The 19,733-nt window shown below is 43.4% G+C and overlaps 1 protein-coding gene across 1 annotated transcript in view; it reads right to left on the reverse strand.

Annotated features, from left to right (window-relative positions):
• LOC144797965 (vomeronasal type-2 receptor 26-like) overlaps positions 1–19,733 on the reverse strand; it is a 75,730-nt gene that overhangs the window by 48,068 nt on the left and 7,929 nt on the right. The window contains exon 2 of the mRNA XM_078668771.1: positions 12,255–12,362. Coding sequence (XP_078524897.1) covers positions 12,255–12,362 — 108 coding nt within the window. The remainder of the gene's footprint in view (positions 1–12,254; positions 12,363–19,733) is intronic.

Raw genomic sequence — 19,733 nt, forward strand, 5'->3', positions numbered from 1 at the left:
GGAGTGCAGATCATGTATGGAGAGTTAGTACATAATCTTCTGAATGCACTATTATGTCCAAAGAAAGTAGTGATAGTCAAATGCAGTGCACATAAAAAGGTGACAGACAAAATAGGACAAGGAAATGCCTTTGCAGATCGTACAGCGCGAGAGTCTGCAATGTTAAAGAATGTCTCTCCCATGTATGTGGTGAAATCACAGGCTGAGCGATGGCATGACGCCAGAGACGAAATATTAGATATACAGAAATCAGCTTCTGAAGCAGAACTTGCAAGTTGGGCAACAGAGGGAGTATTGGATGATGAGGGCTGTTGGCGTAGCAAAGATATGGAGAGATGGAAATTGCCTGCCGCTTATTTGCAAGCAATGGTTCAAATGACACATGGGCTGGTACATGTTGGAGCTCTTGCAATTACCAAATTGCTTACACGAGTTTGGGAGCATCCTGAAATTGCCAGCACGGCTAAGAGAGTAGTGCAGACCTGCTTGATATGCTTACAGTACAATCCTGCCAAAGGGACGTATACTCCTAAAGGAGGGTTCGCTCCACCTATTGCACCATTCAAAGTACTACAGATGGATTACATCCAGCTTGAGCGCTGTAACAATCTCAAGTATATCTTAGTGGTGGTGTGTGCCTTCAGTAAATGGATAGAGGCCTACCCCACGAAGGACAATACAGCGCTGACAACAGCTAAGGTGTTACTCAAGGAGTACTTCCGGAGATATGGTGTTTGTAAATTTTTGTGGAGCGACAATGGTCCCCATTTTGTTGGGAAGATTGTGGAGTATGTCCTGAAAGGATTGGGGATAAAGCAAAAATTCCATGCTGTGTTTCATCCGCAGTCAGCAGGTTTGGTGGAGAGATACAATGCTACTTTGAAGCTGAAGCTAGCAAAGATCATGGCATCCACGTCTTTGAAATGGCCGGATGCCCTGCCCTTAGCATTACTATCTATTAGATCAGTACCACACTCCCGATCTGGCCTCACACCCTATGAAGTGGTGTTTGGAAGGCCTATGAATATCTGGGGAGTTCCTAAGCCCCGCCCAGTACATGATGTGCCTTGTGTAATGATGAACGATTATTTGGCACGATTAACAAATGATTTACTTTCTATTCATCAACAGGTTCGAGAAGCGCTTCCAGATAATTTGTCAGGAGAGGCTCATGATCTCCGACCTTGGGACTACGTGATGGTCCGAGCATTTGAGAGATACCTAGCAGCCTAGAGCCCAGATGGCGTGGCCCTGAGCAAGTGTTACTTGCAACCCGAACAGCAGTCCGGATCACGAACAAAAAGCGGTGGGTGCATTCTACTCATTGTCGCCGTGTCTCTCCGGATCTGGTGAACCCTGCTGTGCTGTCTGAATATTGGGATATTTTGGATGCAGAGAAGAGCCCAGCCGCTACGCTCAACGAATCTGAAGAAGCCTTCCCGGACCATACTGTTTCTGGTGCAGCGAAGTATAATCTACGATCGAGAAAAACTGCTGTTTTGTGCGAGACTGGTTGAGTTACCACCCTGAGGTTTGTGAGAACGGAAGCCGAGAATATCAAGGGGGGGGATCAGTTCTGTCCAGTGTAGAGACACCCGTCTTAAATCTCGGAGAAGAAACCAGCGGCTACCTCGGGGCTCAGCACTCATTTCATTTTTAGTTTTATTTTGATTATTTTTGAGACTATGGCATTTAATACGATGAGAAACAAGAAAATTCTTGGTGCTGTGATTTTTGTTGCTATAATAGTGGTGACAGCGATAATAGCTTGGGTTGTAGAACGAATGGCCCCGGCGAGAGAATATTTGCTGCCTACTACTCCAGTGCCATCTGAGCATTTTCATTTTACTTTTCCTTATCATGAAGAAAGACATAGACAAACTTATTTGAATAACAGTTTCATCCAAATTCTACACCACACCCACAACATGACGAATACTACAAACTGTTGGGTATGTGGAATGTTGCCTGGACATCAAAAGAGAGGAGTACCGCCACTTATTCCTCTTCCATTTTCTCATAATTGTTCCTGAAATGCCTGGTACACTCTCCTCTTCACCTTGAGATGGCCGACAAAAGGTGGACTTCTTTTCCGACTTAATAAAGTTTGTCATAATGATAAAGATGGTTACCCACAAGCAGAAGGAACTAAACTTGAGTGTGAAGAATATCGACCGGACAATGTGTCTTCACCTCGTATTTTTACTAATCAAAGAGCTGTGAATATGTCTAGTTTATTTGTGATTACAGTTATTGAAGCAAAGGCTGATCTTTGTGTACGAAATAAAGGTACTATTCCGGTAGGGAAGAGTGAGTGTACTACTACTCTGGCATTTGACACACCAAATAATATTGCTTTTGTAGCATCACGCAACACTTATTTTATTTGTGGAAATAAGGGCTACCACCGCCTTCCGATTGGGTGGTTAGGAACCTGCTATATATCTTTTGTATTATCTCCTGTATTTATTGCCCCGCCAATGTACCATAACGATTTTGTGCTATATCATGATTTTATATTGAATAGAGTAAAAAGGACATTAGATATTGAGGATGTTGATCAGACTGATACTGCTCTGCAGCAATATGTTGATTTCAATTTAGGCCTGTTTTCGTTTGTAGGAGCAGCTCTAAACAGTAGAAAAATAAGACGGCTAACACATGTTGTGGAAGCTGTTGCTAATCAAACTGCCTCCGCTTTAGGGAACTTAACTGAGGAGCTTCAAATTACCAGAATTGTGACGCTCCAGAACCGAATGGTTCTAGACGTAGTATTGGCTGATCGTGGGGGTGCATGTCGCATTATCAGTAGTAGTTGCTGCGTGTACGTCCCAGACAATTCGCCTTCTGTATATGATGCTATTTCTAAATTACATACAATTGCTGCTGAAATCCACCCCGAAAATGGTACATGGACATTCTCAAGTTGGTTCTGGACTTTGCTTAGTACCTGGGGTTGGAAACTATTAACTATTCTTTGTATTTGTATTGGAGCGCTATTTTTCCTTTGCCTATGTATTCAATGTGGCCCTATATTATGTTCCGTATGTATTACTGCTTGCATTCCATCCAAACGAATTACTGCCAAAAATGAACAAATGATTAGCAACGAAATAGCAAACATAAGGCTAATTAATATTGATGATGAACACTCTGATTACTTCAGATATGAGGTAGCTTCAGCTAAATGCTATCAGGGCCGTCTGTCGTAGTTTGACAACGATTGGGTTAGCATTTGCTTCAGCTACACGAACTTTCCACTATTAGCTTGACTATACTCTGGAGGCCATTTTGTATTCCTGACTTCCATTTTGAGTGAATGCGCTGCCTTGTGCTCAGCATGCCCTTTCGTCCTTCCTCTCTCCCGATGACCACTTGATCTGCCCAGCAACAGGTTATTTTTAGTACTGGTCAAGCTTGCACATGCGAATTTAGGCCCTCAAGGTTAATGACCGGTCACTGCTTAGGAATGTTCTCCAAACTGACCAGTGGTACTAAACTCCTCCCACAAGTTGGCTGTGCTCCAAAAATGCCCTTATATGTACCTAAAGTTGTATAAAGTGTATACCGCCTACTTTTCAAATTCCTGTAAACTGTATAAAAGAAGCTACTTACTCAGTGTTCGATGTGATACTTCTCGCATTGCAGAAGGGTGCTGTAGGATTGTATCACCACCCCATGGGGTCTTAATAAACTTGTCTTTTGCATTTTCAGTTTCCGTGCCAAGTTCTATTCTAAGGTATCGAGAGTTTATGCAGAGTATGTAGGTCTGTTGAAACCCAATACCACATGGTTGTTCAACCATAAGAGAGAGGGTGGAGTAGATGTCTATCCAAAAGGATGCTATCACCCCACAGGTCAATGCCAAGTGGAGGAAATCTGCATGGTCCTCCCGACATTTTGGGCACCGGCGGTATCTAGTAGGGTCAAATTTTGCCAGTGCATTAGGGGTATTGTGGGCTTTGTGTAGAAATTTTTAAGCAATAATTTATACCGGTGGTTGCCTGGAACAAGTTTAGTCTGCATGCAGCAGTAATACCAAACCTTATCCAAAAGAGCGATACCCAGATCATGTTCCCACACAGCCCTGGCGCTCTCCACTCCAGCAGGCTTTAATTGTAAGAAAGTGTGATATAATTTAGCAGCAAGATGGCTATTATTTGGAGAAGCTATCGTCAATGTGAGTGGTGAGAAATCCTTAGGTTCAGTGGGGTAAGCATGCAGCACAGCCCGTAATGAATTGTGTAAACAACGGAAAGCAAATCTGTCCATAGATTTCAATTGTTCTTCCTTAGCCATAGTGGAACTGGGCATGAGCACACAAAGTATAAACAGGTCGCAAGTTGTGTGTGCAAAGAGTACGCTCTACCAGTTGCTCAAGAGTGAGTGGGAGCCAAGGGTTTTGTATTAGTAGGATATGCAGGAAATAAAAGTATCCCCACCAAGGGAGCGCAGGAGTTTAAACCAGACACATGCAAGACCCGACTCCTCACCTCTGTGAAGTCCCACCATCCAGCAATCAGCAGGCAAAGGTCCCGGCTCCAGGGCCCCGAAATGGTCTCAGCAGAAAGTTTTGACTAATAAGCACAGCAGGGAGCTCCAGGAGAGTGCTGGGTCCACAGTAAGCCTGTGCATGGGCCACGTGCTGGGATCTAGGCACACAGCAGGCCGGATGCATGTCAGAAGCGCCCTGGTCCGCAGCAATGCAGGTTGGTCTCATTCAGCACGCTCCCAGGAGACACAGAACTGTGTTGCAACTGTTTGAAATGAGCTCCGGCTGCCGAAACTGGGTATGCAGAGACCCCGCCCTCAGGCTCATCTGTGGGCCCTGTCTCCGTGGGGCCTCCGAAGGCCGCGTCAGGCTGAGGCAGGCGGACCGTCAAGGAAGAAGTCAGGTGAGAGCCACATCGAAACCAAGCACAGCAATTTTGCCCTCAATATGGGTGGAATAGGTCCGGCAGCAGTAATTAATCTATAACAAAACTGAGAGGTATTTGATGAAGTGGATGCCACGGGCAATGCGCGGCAGAGCTTCAATGCCATGTGGCCATCTAGTTCATAAGCTTGGCCATTCCCCTCACTAATTACAATATTGATCATTTTAGTGGCACTGTTGTTTTGGTTACTGACTCCTGTGGGATTTGGTTCAGATTGTGTTATTGATAATATTGAGATTATTACTAAACAAAATTAATTAAAACATTATATACTAGTACATAGAGGGCATTTAGTTAGTGGTGTGTATACTAAAATGGTTACGTTGTGTATACTAAAATGGTTAGCGAATATGTGGAAATAATGAAAGTTAATGGTTGCTATGTTTGCACGTAACTTGCTTCATCTGCTAGAGAGGGATCTACTTAAGTTCAATTACCAATTTTATATTCTTTGTCTTGTAGTGTTCATGGCACAATCTCTGGTCAGCATGGATTTCTTTCTCCTTATCTCACTAACTTTAATGTGTCTTTGGAGAATGTGCCTATTAGTGAAGATAATAGTGAAATTAAATATGGTATATTTGCACTGGGTATATGGTAATTGTCTTTTGAGTAGAAAGGAGTATGATTTAATTAGAGAATGTAATGAGAGAGGAGTAAAAGTGGTGAGAAACTGGTAAGAATAGAAAATTAATTTGGAGGAGATAAGGGAAAAAGTAGAATTTGGATTGTCACATTTACTTCCTAGTTTGAGAATGGAGAAGAAACGTGTTTTGTGTGGTTAGGCTTATCTTCATAAAGAGAAGTGAGGTAGAATTTGTAAGGGAGAGTGTGTGTGTGAAAGAACTTATGAAGTTTCAGAAATCATTTCCTTGCTGAAGACCCTATTCTGAGGGGATTAAAATTGCATGTTTCAATTTGCAGACAAATTGAGTTGGTTCATGTTATCTAGCGTTGGTGATTCACAGGGTTCAACATATGAAAGAATTGATAGATGGACATAGGGGCTCATTAGGATGGCGGACGGACTTGCGTCCGTCCGCCACCCTAGAGTAGGAGGGACCGTCCGCATGGGCTGCGGCGGTCCCTCCGTGCTAATTAGGATGTGACCGCCACCCTGGCGGTCACATCCTGGATATTTAACATTGCGGCGGGTGCAGCTTCAAGCTGCACCCGCCGCAATGTTAAAAAAGCATACATTGCATATGTATGCAGCAAGCAGCAGGCACCGCGCGGTGCCTGCCGCTTGCTGCATACATATGCAGGGGGGTACCATAGGTACCCCCCATGTGCACCCCCCACCCCCCCTTCACCCAGGGGACCCGCAACGGGCCCCCGCAGTGAAGCTCCGTATGCTTTTACACGGCGGAATATCCGCCGTGTAAAAGCATTTCTTTCTGTGCATCCTAATATGGTGGACGGTGTCTGAGAGACACCGTCACCATATTACAGCTTTTCCGCCGCGGTTGTAAGCCAACCGCGGCGGAAAAGCTGCGGACGGAAACCAGGACCCACCAGCCATCCTAATGTGGCGGTGGGTCTTTGGTGGGTCCGCTGTAGTTTTTCCGCATCCTCCGGGCCGGCGGTGGATTCCGCCGGCCCAGAGGATGCGGAAAAACCGCCATCCTAATGAGCCCCATAGTTTGAGGAAAGTGAGAGGACATTTTGGGCAAGTAGTTTAGGGTATACTCAGTCCAGTAATTCCTTCTACGGGAGTGCCAATGAATGATGTGAAAACTAGGCATTTGTTTAAGGTGGTGGATAGACTTGCTGTAGACACAGCAGGATCTTTTAAGCTAGTAAATGTAGAAATGTTAGCAATAAGGGCTCTGTGTATGCAAAATCGTCTGCCTTTAGGTAATTATTAGGGCAAAAGAAGAGAGAGTCTGTAAGGTGATTAAGGCTAATAGGTGTTGTACATACATACCAGACAATAGTGGAGCTATTGTTTATTATGAATATGACTAATTTAACTCATGAGATTGAGAGCTGAATCCATCAATTTTGTGATGCAGCACAACACAGCAAGGCAACTTGATGCACTGTGCTGTGTCAAATGGAGAGGGCTGGAATGTACCATATTTATAAAGATATGGCGCATTCCTACTCTCTCATTGAGATGGTTCACTATTTGTGCCTAGCGCCAATGCAGACACTCTTATGCCATGGTGCAAAGTCGCCTGTGTTACAGGCAGGAGTGTTGTTGTGCTGGAAGGGACGCCTTCCTGCACAAAAACTACCTTAGAGGGGGTTTCCACCATCTGATTGTGCTGCAGAATGCAGCATACTTAGAAAGAGGAAACAACAAGGAAACAATTAATATTCCTCCATGGTGCACTTCAGTGTGAAAGGCATACTATTTTGACGCATTCCAAGGTTTACTACTCATGTTCAATCTGAAAAAGGGTCAAAAGTATGGGTGGGTGCATGGGAACACTAACTCTCTACCCATGTAACACCTTCCCGGTGCAGAGTAATGCAAGGCAGATACTTACACTGCCTTGCATGTCTTAAAATTTACCAAGCCATGCAGGGCCACGCAAAGTCCGACTTCAGAATTGTGTTACACTTGCATCATCATATGTGTCTCAAGGCCAAAGCAATCAGTGGATAAATCTCGCCCTAGGTCTTAGGACAAACATGGCTCATGGAAAGCTGGAGGCTCTTGGTTTAGTGATTTAGGGAAATATTTTGGTAGGGTTGGTGAGTGGTTAGTTAGTGTAGGTGTTGGTTTTCTTCAGTCCGTCCCAATGCCACAATAATCACAATGATTGTGCAGTTTCTTGTACTAAATTTGTTACAATGTTTGATTGGAGGATATATAAATTTGGATACAAACAGTTAAAGTTGGTGACAGAAAATGCTCGACAACCAAAGTGGTTGAAAAGGTCTCTAGTTAATAGCTGATAATTAAAGTTGCTAATGGTATTTTAATGACTATTAAAAATAATCAGAGGGGGAAAATGATCAAGTTTGTAGGTTTAGGTGGCAAACAAACTACATATTACTGATTTTTATGATGAATATAGTCATAACCGATAGACTACAATTTTTGCAATTAAAATGATATAAGTATAATGTTTGGAAGTGCTATTATGAACTTATTTTAGTGATGCCATATTGTCGTAAGTAACGCCATTGTTATGGATGCAGTTTCTGGTGTTCTGCTCATCTTGTTCCAGCTCATTCACCCTCCCAATCAATATCTCCCTGTGATTCTTCTCTCACCAGAGTTTCCGTGGAGGGCAGCATGTTTTTTTTCTTTAGAGAGCAAGTATTGTGAATTAAACTTTCAATTTTGTTCCTGATGTATCGTTCTGAAGGGCACCTCCTTTGGAAGGTCCATGTAGGCTTGATTTCACAGTAATGTATGAGTCTTTGTTGGAGAATATTTCATATTGTATTTTACGTCTCTTGATTTCTGTTGCTGTGGGAGCTAATGAATGGATTTCTCTTCCTTACAAATGGGTCAGTGTTTGAAAACCTTAAATTATGGTCTTGTTTCTGATTTGTCTATAATTAGCAAATGATAGTCAAGCCATTCTGAATCTGTAGTTATTCTAGCTGTTTATGCGTAAAATGTGTATTAAAAATAGGGGTGGGTAGAATTTGCGTAATCGTGTTACGCGAATCTCAGCGAAACAGTAAAAAATCTCTTTGAACACGCAGTAATTTGGTGAAAACGCGGAATTGCTTGTTCGCGATGCTTTTTTTCCTGTTCGCAATTGTTGTTTGCGTGCTCGGGGGAAATATCTTGTGACCACGCATTTTTGGAACGCAAACAAGTAAAAAAATTCGCGAACTCGCAGAACGCAGAATTTTGGGCAATTTTGTGTTCTCCGCGAAACGCAAAATTACCCAAATTCCGCAAATCCCGCGAATGGAACGGAATTTACCGCCTTGGCCTAATTAAAAACCCCTATTGTCGGGGGTGCGGGGGAATACTTTTGTTTTCCTCCACAGACTGTGTCCAATATATAATGAGACATTTAGATTTTTTAGAGTCTTTGCTGCTTATTATGACTTAGAATATTTCTGATTTTGTACTCAGTATCTGAGCCTTCATGGCGTTAACTTTATTTCTCTGTATTGCCTATTTTGAGATATTCGTGATCAACCCTTTAACTTTTTATCGATCTTGAACTCAGTTATTGAGTGGTGCTAGTCTTCTGATTTTGCTCTACTAAATTGTTGGGCCTGATTTTGTGGTCGTGGTGACTCTTAATGTAAGATCAAGGGTGCTGGAGCCGAACCAAAAGAAGTACATTTTGAGGTGTTCAAATAATGGGGTTCAGTGAATTATTGAGGTTTATTCGACCTCCCACATGGTCAGAGTGGGGGCTGCATTTCTGCCCTAAGAAATCACCATGCCAAAGTGGGCTCTGCAAGGATATTTCTGGCCAGCTTTTACCTTTCTGTTAGTGTGCTGTCCAACCCCTTTTGGAAGCACTGGGGACTTTGATGCATGGGCCTGAGGCATACTAAAGGAAGATTCCCCTTAACACTGACTGTGGGGGCACTTAACTAGAAATAAATGACTAGGGGCTAGATGTAGGTAAATCTAATTTACCGATTCATAAATACCGAATTTTACCGATTCGGTATTTATGAATCGGTAAATTAAAAGTAGGCAGATGTAGGTAAATTTTCTTTTACATTTACCGAATCTGTAAGATTTGGTATTTACCGATTCGGTAAATACCGAATCGGTATTGCCCATTGATTCCTATGGGCCTTGAAGCCCATAGGAATCAATGGGCAATACCGATTCCGTATTTACCGAATCGGTAAATACCGAATCCTGCAAGGGTGCAGGGGGTGTCACTTTGACACCCTCTAGCACCCCAAGTACAGGCTTGTGTGACATGTGGCACACATACATGCCCTAAGGGCATGTCTGTGTGTCACATGGCACAGGTGTGCATGCACAGATGTGCATGCACACCTGAATTCGGTATTTTACCACACAATAGGATTGTGTGGTAAAATACCGACTCTTAAGGGCCTGTGGCACTCTTAGGAGTGTCAGCTACATATGGATTTACCGATTCGGTAAATATACCGATTCGGTATTTTACTGAATCGGTATATTTACCGAATCGGTAAAATGACCGATTTTTAAAATAACATGCCCCTACATCTGAAAACCCTAATACCGGTCGGAAACGGACGAAATCGGCCGTTTCCGACCGGTATTAGGGCTCCTACATCTGGCCCTAGATGCTATGCGGACTGTGTGACCTCATACAAGACAGGGCATGACTAGGATATAGGTAGGAGGCATGACCCTCCCGCACTCTGATGCTTGGTATCACAATTGTTGGTATAAACATTCCACCCACTTAGAAGCGTTCTTCTTGAATCTTCTACGGTGAATCCTAACTCAATCTGAAGTTCTCCAGTATCTAAAACTAGGATGTCCCTCATGAAACTTGCACTATCCCAGCTGAAGCTTTGACCCCCATTAGCAGCGCCCCCCTGGGGGCAAGGTAAAATGAAGCATGGATTGGGGAGTAGGGCTGTGCGGTGCCCTCAACAATGCCCAGGGTTCAAAGTGGGTTTACCCGGTTGGGTAATGCAGCCGGGAAAATCAGGTCCAGTGTTTGCATACCTATGAATTTTTGAAGCAGAAACGAGTCACACAGATTCGGCTGTGTTGGCGTTTCTGCTGAGACAACCAATCCGGCTGACTTGAAATCAGCCCCTAAGTGAAGAATTTAGAGGTAGTTTGACAGGGAGGTGAGTGCCAAGAAACCTTGGGATAACAGCCATGCATTTTGAGATCGCAAACCAGTTTTATCTACATTAAAGGTAAGTCTAGAGAAGTAACTGCTGCTAGTAGACAAACATGGAACCAGTTAGGGATTTTTTAAGAGGTGGATGCCACTGAGCAGGCATGTGCAAGCACATTGAATCTTATGGAATGTTGTTAGCCAATATCTGAAGAGATTTTGCCCCATGTTCCCACAGTAACCTGTGTTCTCCACAGCCCTTCAATGCATTAACAGCTATCAATTAGCTGATTGACTGATATTCATAAATTGAAGAGGTTAGATTTGGTTCTCAGATATGCCCAGTCATTCCACTTATTCTTGCTTAGATACCAAAGTACATGACGCTGCTCAGTATTGATGAATTCCTCATCAGGTAGGATTTTGATTCCATTGCAGCACCCTAACAGTGACACATCGTCAATGGAGTGCGCGGCCAAAGTAGGTGCAAGAGGACTGGAGTCACATCAATTCTTAAGTATATACAAATGAGTTGAATTTACATGCAATTAATGTAAATGTGAATATTTTATGTAGTCAAAGGATAGCCAGAACATCTGGTATGCCTATGGTCCACATAAATCTATGTTGGACACCCTGCTTCTTGACAATAACAAGTCTGAAACTTTATTAGACATAAAATAACTCTACATTGGGATTTTTAGCGTACTGCAGTTCTGCAGGTGAACAGCCATGTCCGGGATGTGATTATAGTTGACAACATTTGCAAACAACCAGCCAAGCATCACAAGACATGAATTTGAACATTTGGGTTACCCATATGGGTCAGCAAATTTGATGCTTTCCAGCTCACCTGCCATGGTTTGATGCTTCTCATATCTGCGCATGCTTCCTTGTTGAATGGACCATGTCCTGGTATGCAGGAATGCATATCCTTCAAAGCATGGGCCACTGCATACACTGCATTGTACATGTTATAGCTGACTCTTAATGCAGATTCAGACTTCTGTATGCTGTCGTTTTGTAGGGTTTCCTCTCCTGTGCATGGCACCTTTGACACGTGCTGCCCTCCATTTGTTACAGTTTGGATCTCCTCCTGACTAAGCCATTGACATCCTAAAACTGATTCCCAAAATTCTCTGACAAAGACATCACCTGAAGATGTTGCTGGACGTATAGCGAGGAAGAACTCTTTGAAGCCTGGAATCGCTCCCTCAGGTGTGACAAGCCCAATAGTGCCTTCCATGACATTGGCAAACTCTTTGGTGAAAACCCTAGCAGAAGTGGACCAGGCCTCAGTGGCAATCAACACCTTATCAGTGATGTTGTTCCTGGATAATTCCTCCATCAGTGGAACAATGAATGGGTCAGAGGCGAAGACCAGTATAACCTTGGCTGAGGATTTCTGAACCAACCCAACGATGCGTTGAATCTTGAGATGTGAGGAGACTGTGGGGACTGTCTCATGGAAGGCAATACAAATGCCAAGTTTCTGTAGGTCCTTCTTCAGTATTTGTGAACCCATCTCACCATAGTCATCGTCAGTAGAAAGGACCCCAACCCATGTCCATCCAAAGTGGAGCACCAGGTGGGTGAGGCCTCGAGTCTGGGCGTTATCATTAGGGATGGTCCTGAAGAAAGAGGGAAACTGTAGCTTGTTGCTGAGAAGGGGACTGGTGGAAAAGTAACTGACCTGTAAAGGAAAATGGGCAGATCATTTTAGTCTGACAGATATCTAGACAGTATACAAAGAAGTGAGAAGGCTTGAGCTTACTACACTTTCTCTTATGGTTGTGGAACACAAAGGACAAGAGATTCCTAAGATCTAACCTGCAATATTTACCAACACTATGGTTTTCTCCTGACTACACAGAGGAATGAATGGAGGAATGACCCATTGGGAAATATGACTATGTACACTGCTTTGGTATCCTAAACATTATGGGCCAGATGTAGGTAGGAATCATTTACTGATTTTTAATTACCGAATCATACCGATTCGGTAATTAAGAATCGGTAAATGAGAAGGGGGGGTATGTAGGAACATCCAGATGTTCCATTTACCGAATCGGTAAATATCTGTATTTACCGATTCGGTAAATACCGACCGGTAATGCTCCATTCATTCCTAAGGGCTTTGCAGCCCATAGGAATGAATGGGGCATTACCGGTCGGTATTTACCGAATCGGTAAATCCAGATTTTGCCAAGGGTGCAGGGGGTGTCACTTTGACACCCTCTAGCACCCCCAAAAAAGGTTCGGGGGCCATGTGGCAGGCATACCTGCCCTAAGGGCAGGTCTGCCTGTCATATGGCACAGGTGTGCATGCACACATGTGCATGCACACCTGAATTGGTATTTTACCATCAAATATATTTGATGGTAAAATACCGAATCGGTAAGGGTTGTGGGACTCAGAAGAGTCCCACCTATATATCAAAAATACCGAATAGGTATGAATACCGATTCGGTATTTTACAGATTCGGTAAATTTACCGATCGGTAAATTTACTGATTCTGTAAAATACTGTGCCCTACATACCAAATCAGATTTACCGGTCGGTAACGGCCGAAAATACCAATTTTTGGCTGTTACCGACCGACCTACATCTAGCCCTTAATCATTTAGGCCCAGATGTAGGTAGGAATCATTTACCGATTTTTAATTACCGAATCATACCGATTCGGTAATTAAGAATCGGTAAATGAGAAGGGGGGGTATGTAGGAACATCCAGATGTTCCATTTACCGAATCGGTAAATATATGTATTTACCGATTCGGTAAATACCGACCGGTAATGCTCCATTCATTCCTAAGGGCTTTGCAGCCCATAGGAATGAATGGGGCATTACCGGTCGGTATTTACCGAATCGGTAAATCCAGATTTTGCCAAGGGTGCAGGGGGTGTCACTTTGACACCCTCTAGCACCCCCAAAAAAGGTTCGGGGCCATGTGGCAGGCATACCTGCCCTGAGGGCAGGTCTGCCTGCCATATGGCACAGGTGTGCATGCACACATGTGCATGCACACCTGAATTGGTATTTTACCATCAAATATATTTGATGGTAAAATACCGAATCGGTAAGGGTTGTGGGACTCAGAAGAGTCCCACCTACATATCAAAAATACCGAATAGGTATGAATACCGATTCGGTATTTTACAGATTCGGTAAATTTACCGATCGGTAAATTTACTGATTCTGTAAAATACTGTGCCCTACATACCAAATCAGATTTACCGGTCGGTAACGGCCGAAAATACCGATTTTCGGCTGTTACCGACCGACCTACATCTAGCCCTTAATCATTTAGGCCCAGATGTAGGTAGGAATCATTTACCGATTTTTAATTACCGAATCATACCGATTCAGTAATTAAGAATCGGTAAATGAGAAGGGGGGTATGTAGGAACATCCAGATGTTCCATTTACCGAATCGGTAAATATCTGTATTTACCGATTCGGTAAATACCGACCGGTAATGCTCCATTCATTCCTATGGGCTTTGCAGCCCATAGGAATGAATGGGGCATTACCGGTCGGTATTTACCGAATCGGTAAATCCAGATTTTGCCAAGGGTGCAGGGGGTGTCACTTTGACACCCTCTAGCACCCCCAAAAAAGGTTCGGGGGCCATGTGGCAGGCATACCTGCCCTAAGGGCAGGTCTGCCTGTCATATGGCACAGGTGTGCATGCACACATGTGCATGCACACCTGAATCGGTATTTTACCATCAAATATATTTGATGGTAAAATACCGAATCGGTAAGGGTTGTGGGACTCAGAAGAGTCCCACCTACATATCAAAAATACCGAATAGGTATGAATACCGATTCGGTATTTTACAGATTCGGTAAATTTACCGATCGGTAAATTTACCGATTCTGTAAAATACTGTGCCCTACATACCAAATCAGATTTACCGGTCGGTAACGGCCGAAAATACCGATTTTCGGCCGTTACCGACCGACCTACATCTAGCCCTTAGATACCTTAATAATCCACTTGAGCAGGGCTGGACGCACTATTCCACCTGGATTTTGGGATAGCTATATCATTTGCAAATTACTAATACTTAGGTTTATTATAAGTGAATTTTATGTTACGTTGAAATCTTGATTATTGGCCCCTTGGGGATTAATGATTGAGAGTTCTGCGCTAAAACATTGCCTTTCTTTTTACCCTGACAAATCTTGTCTGATTGATCAGATCTGTTGTTTCCGATAGTATGTTTATCAATTATTGTGTCAATTAACATGCAATTGAAATCAACTCAAAGGTAGCACGCCACTAAAGGCTGGTACACGGAAAGAAAATGTATTGTTATGTGTCAGTTAATTTAGCCTATTATTGATTATATATGTTAATGTTGTAGAAAAGATAACACTCTTTCGCATCTACATTAGATTACATTACTACATTACATTAGAGTTTATAATTCAACTATGTATACAAGAGATATGCTAGTTGATAGTTGATCACAGCTTGTTATGAAATGTATGCTATTGTCAGGGTGTGATCCTGAATATTGACTACAGTGCATTGTGGGACACTATTATCGTAGACAGAATATTGAGGGACAAAATATTGAAAGGTAAGTATGTATAGATTTTCTATACCTAACTCCATATCTGTGTACCTTGACGATGTATATGTTTAAGGTACATCGATGTGGGGTTACGGATATCTTCAAGGTACATAAATGTAGAGTTTGTAGGAGTTTTCCAATACCAAAATTAATAAGAATCTTTATCTAAGATGAAGAGGATCGGCCTGATAATAAGACATCGAATATCATTTCCATGTGGGCCACTTTTTTTTTTGTTCTATTTGTTTATTTGAGAATAACATTGTACATGCAGAAACATACAACAATCTGGATAATCTGCTCAGTATAAGGTGAGCATATAAAATAATGATGTCACAACACTTCGATAGCATGAATAAGGATTAGGGTAAAGAAGTCAATTAACAGAGAGCATGTACAATAGAGATGAAAAGAAAAAAAGAGAAAGCGGGAAAATGAGGGGAAAGAAGATCAGAAGGGTAGCCTTTATATACCAGCACATATACATTCCAATAAGGCAATAGGCAGATATGATCAAAGAACAGAAAAAGAACGTGAACAATTTTGATAATACGCTGTTATAAGATACTGGCTAAGGAAATCAGTGAGAATATGGGCCACTTATTAATTGGGTTATCAGAAAATGTATAAGTCTGAGGCATCAGCGTTTGTAGAAAATCAGTCGATTGGGCCTGAAGAAGAGACATCTGTAGAACATGAGTCGTGAAACACTCATCGCCCATTTTTTATTAAAGACACATAAAGAAGACTTTAGCCAAAAGAATGGGAGTTTGAAAGTTATTTTTTTCTTAAAAATACTTCTTTCCTGGCCTCAAAATACCCTGTCTCTGTAGTTCATGACGCTACCGCCAGAAGATTTGCGCGCTATATGTGTTTCAGGAGGCCTGATGGTTTCACGTATTGAGCTACTTCCTCCCCTTCATTTTTTTAAATGAATGTGGCGTCTGTGAGAGAACCACCCCATCCTGCACCTGGGAGAGAACCACTTCATCCCTGCATCTGAGAGAGAACCGCCCCATCCCTGCATCTGAGAGAGAACCGCCCCATCCCTGCATCTGAGAGAGAACTAACCCACCTCTGTATGTGAGAGAGAACCGCCCCATCCTTGCATCTGAGACAGAACAGACCCATCCCTGCATCTGAAAGAGGACCATCCCATCCTGCACCTGAGAGCGAACCACCCCATCCCTACACCTGAGAGAACCAGCCCATCCCTGCATCTGAGAGAGAACTGACCTATCTCCTTATCTAGAGAACTGTCCCATCCCTGTGTCTGAGAACGAACCGCCCATCCCTGCATCTGAGAGAGAACCGCCCCATCCCTGCATCTGAGAGAGAACCGCCCCATCCCTGCATCTGAGAGAGAACCGCCCCATCCCTGCATCTGAGAGAGAACTAACCCACCTCTGTATGTGAGAGAGAACCGCCCCATCCTTGCATCTGAGACAGAACAGACCCATCCCTGCATCTGAAAGAGGACCATCCCATCCTGCACCTGAGAGCGAACCACCCCATCCCTACACCTGAGAGAACCAGCCCATCCCTGCATCTGAGAGAGAACTGACCTATCTCCTTATCTAGAGAACTGTCCCATCCCTGTGTCTGAGAACGAACCGCCCATCCCTGCATCTGAGAGAGAACCGCCCCATCCCTGCATCTGAGAGAGAACCGCCCCATCCCTGCATCTGAGAGAGAACCTTTTTCCAAGGTGTAAGCAAGAGAAAACGTATACAAATGCTGCTCAAGAAAGTTAATATTGTTTTTTATATTACTAGTTTTCATAGTAATATAGATAGATAGATAGATAGATAGATAGATAGATAGATAGATAGATAGATAGATAGATAGATAGATAGATAGATAGATAGATAGATAGATAGATAGATAGATAGATAGATAGATAGATAGATAGATAGATAGATAGATAGATAGATAGATAGATAGATAGATAGATAGATGTTTTAATCTCTCAGAAATTAATCCACTGTGTGCATATATGATCATGGTATATGACATGCGCAGTTCAACTGTGGTTTAGAGTGGCTTAAACTGTGTGAAGATAATTGTACAAACAAGTGATCTAAACCGTTTGCATGGCCTGTGGTGAGCATGAAAATTTGGCTACTTCCTCCTAAGGTTGTACACCTTGAATACAAAAAAAGGTTACAAGAAGAAGACCCAATACACAAGCAATCCAAAGTGATGAAAAACTACAAAGCTCAGTTGATCATAACAGTGACTACAACATTATCAACAGAACTGCCGACGTTTATAACAAACAGAAAATTCTACAGAGCTACATGCTTATTTTGCCACAGGACCCGAGATATATTTCAATGGCAAGGGCTAAGAAAGCCAAAATCCGTCTGTGGTTGCTTGTTTTCCCATCTCTAGAGAACATGGCCTTGCAATTTGGGCCAAACAGATTCTGTTGGAGCAGGGCCAAGGCTTATCTGCATGCCACTGGTCCCTGTCGACAGTGATATAGTTGTTACCATGGTATAGTGGTTATATCCTAATAGCCTGAAATGTGGCCCAGAACAATCAGCATTGGTGGAAATTACCTTACGCATTGCTTCCATCACCTTTTTGTTGTTATAATACATAATTAAACAAAAAGTATTACTACTTTTGATTCATAACAAAAACACACTTTTTTATCGACCTTTACTGCTGTGTGCCTATGCTCTGATATGTCTAAGAAGGCGCTGCCTGGCTTTGCCTGATCACCTTACCTGGTGATTGGTCCTCCAACCAGGCCTGGCCCCATCAGAACAAACTTCCGCCGGCTGCTCCAGACCAAGGCCCCCAGCCTGTCCTCTTAGTTTCCCTTTACCTCTTTTTCTCTGCACCTTTTTAGGTCGAGCATTCGAGACCTCATATATATTCTTTAGTATATACGTATATGTGTATGTACTTTGTGGGCTCTGGAGATCAGCCCTAGGACTTGTCTTCTTCCGCTTAGGGACTTTTGTTTCTGTTCAACTGCCTCTATTCAACTGCCTTGATATAAAACGACCAGTAGAGGTCAGTAAAATACCAGAATTGCTTTCTGCTTGTTCAACTGCCTCTATTTAACTGTCTTGATGCCTTTTCTTTTCTTCTCTTTGACATCTTTTTGCCTTTTTCCCTCCTTGCCGCCTTTTTGCATTTTTTCCTCCTTTGGCATCTTTTTGCCCAAAGTGCTGTGCACTCACCTACCCTTTACTGCCAGCTGCTTCCCACCTCCTGTGCTCTCCTGCTGCCGACTCGTGCCAAACCCATCCTCACCCACTACCTCTAGGATGTCTCCCCTCCTCTCACATATTCTTAGACTGCCGCAGCATTGCCACTCCACTGGTAAGCCAAAGACGTTCCATGGGTAAGCCCATTTGCGCAAGTCTGTGCCTCTGTGCCTTTTTCCAGGACCCCTGGACCTCTTCTCACCCACCACAGCCCCTAGTGCTACTCAGCCACAAACCTCCATGCTCATGAATGATGGACACCCTTCTAGGCTAGGCACTTTGTCTTAACCTCGCTTACTTGCACCAAAGGAGCATTCTCCTGTGCCACATACTGATTCTCCTGTGCGTTCCATGGACAGCTACCCCGAGGCCCGCTACTTCACCCTGCATGCATGACTGAAGTCTTCACAACAGCCCAGCACAACATTCACCCTACTCTGATGTGCCTCTTCCTCAGCACCCGCTCTCGCATCAGGCACACCATGGTAGTCTGGGATCATCAGCACAATCTCTCTCACACCTTCTTTTCCTGACCAAAACCTAGCTCAACCCGATTTCAGTCTCCCGACATCACAGTGGCTATTCCCCCCCCCCCCCACCCCGGTTTCATGATTTTAAGACAGGATAGAACCTGGAGGAGGGCTAGCTATCATCTACAAAGAAACCTTCCACTGTTCGATTACTTCTGCAAACTTCAGCGACTTCCTGGAATACCTGGATTTTAAACTCAACATATCCAGCAACAATACACTGAGATCCAACTTCAGAAACACAATTACAGACTTTCTCACCCCACTGGTGCTTAACTCTAGCTCCTTCATCCTCCTTTGTGACTTCAATCTTTAGCTGCAGAGACCTCATTGATCCAAACATCAACAAGCACCTGGAAGACTTGAGCACACTTAGTCTGACCCTTTGCTTGAAGGGCCCCACACATGGTGCTGCACAACTCATTGAAACTATCTTTATCATTTTTTCCAACATAATGGTGGACAAGTTTAACCCCCTCACCTTGACTGGCCACTCCCTCATCCACTTTGACCTTTAGCTACACCACCAACGTGGAACAACAACTACAAAATGGCTGGGTACAACTGGAACAAGATAACTAAGGAGACCTGGACTACAAAGCTCCAAACTAGCCACCCACTACACCTAGATGACCCCTCCTGATCCATCATCAACTTCAACACCCGGGCCATCTCCTGCACAGCCACCCTGGCCATGCTGAAGACCAACACCACCCCAATG

The sequence above is a fragment of the Lissotriton helveticus genome, chromosome 12 (genome assembly GCF_964261635.1).
Source record: "Lissotriton helveticus chromosome 12, aLisHel1.1, whole genome shotgun sequence".
NCBI classification, from domain to species: domain Eukaryota; kingdom Metazoa; phylum Chordata; class Amphibia; order Caudata; family Salamandridae; genus Lissotriton; species Lissotriton helveticus.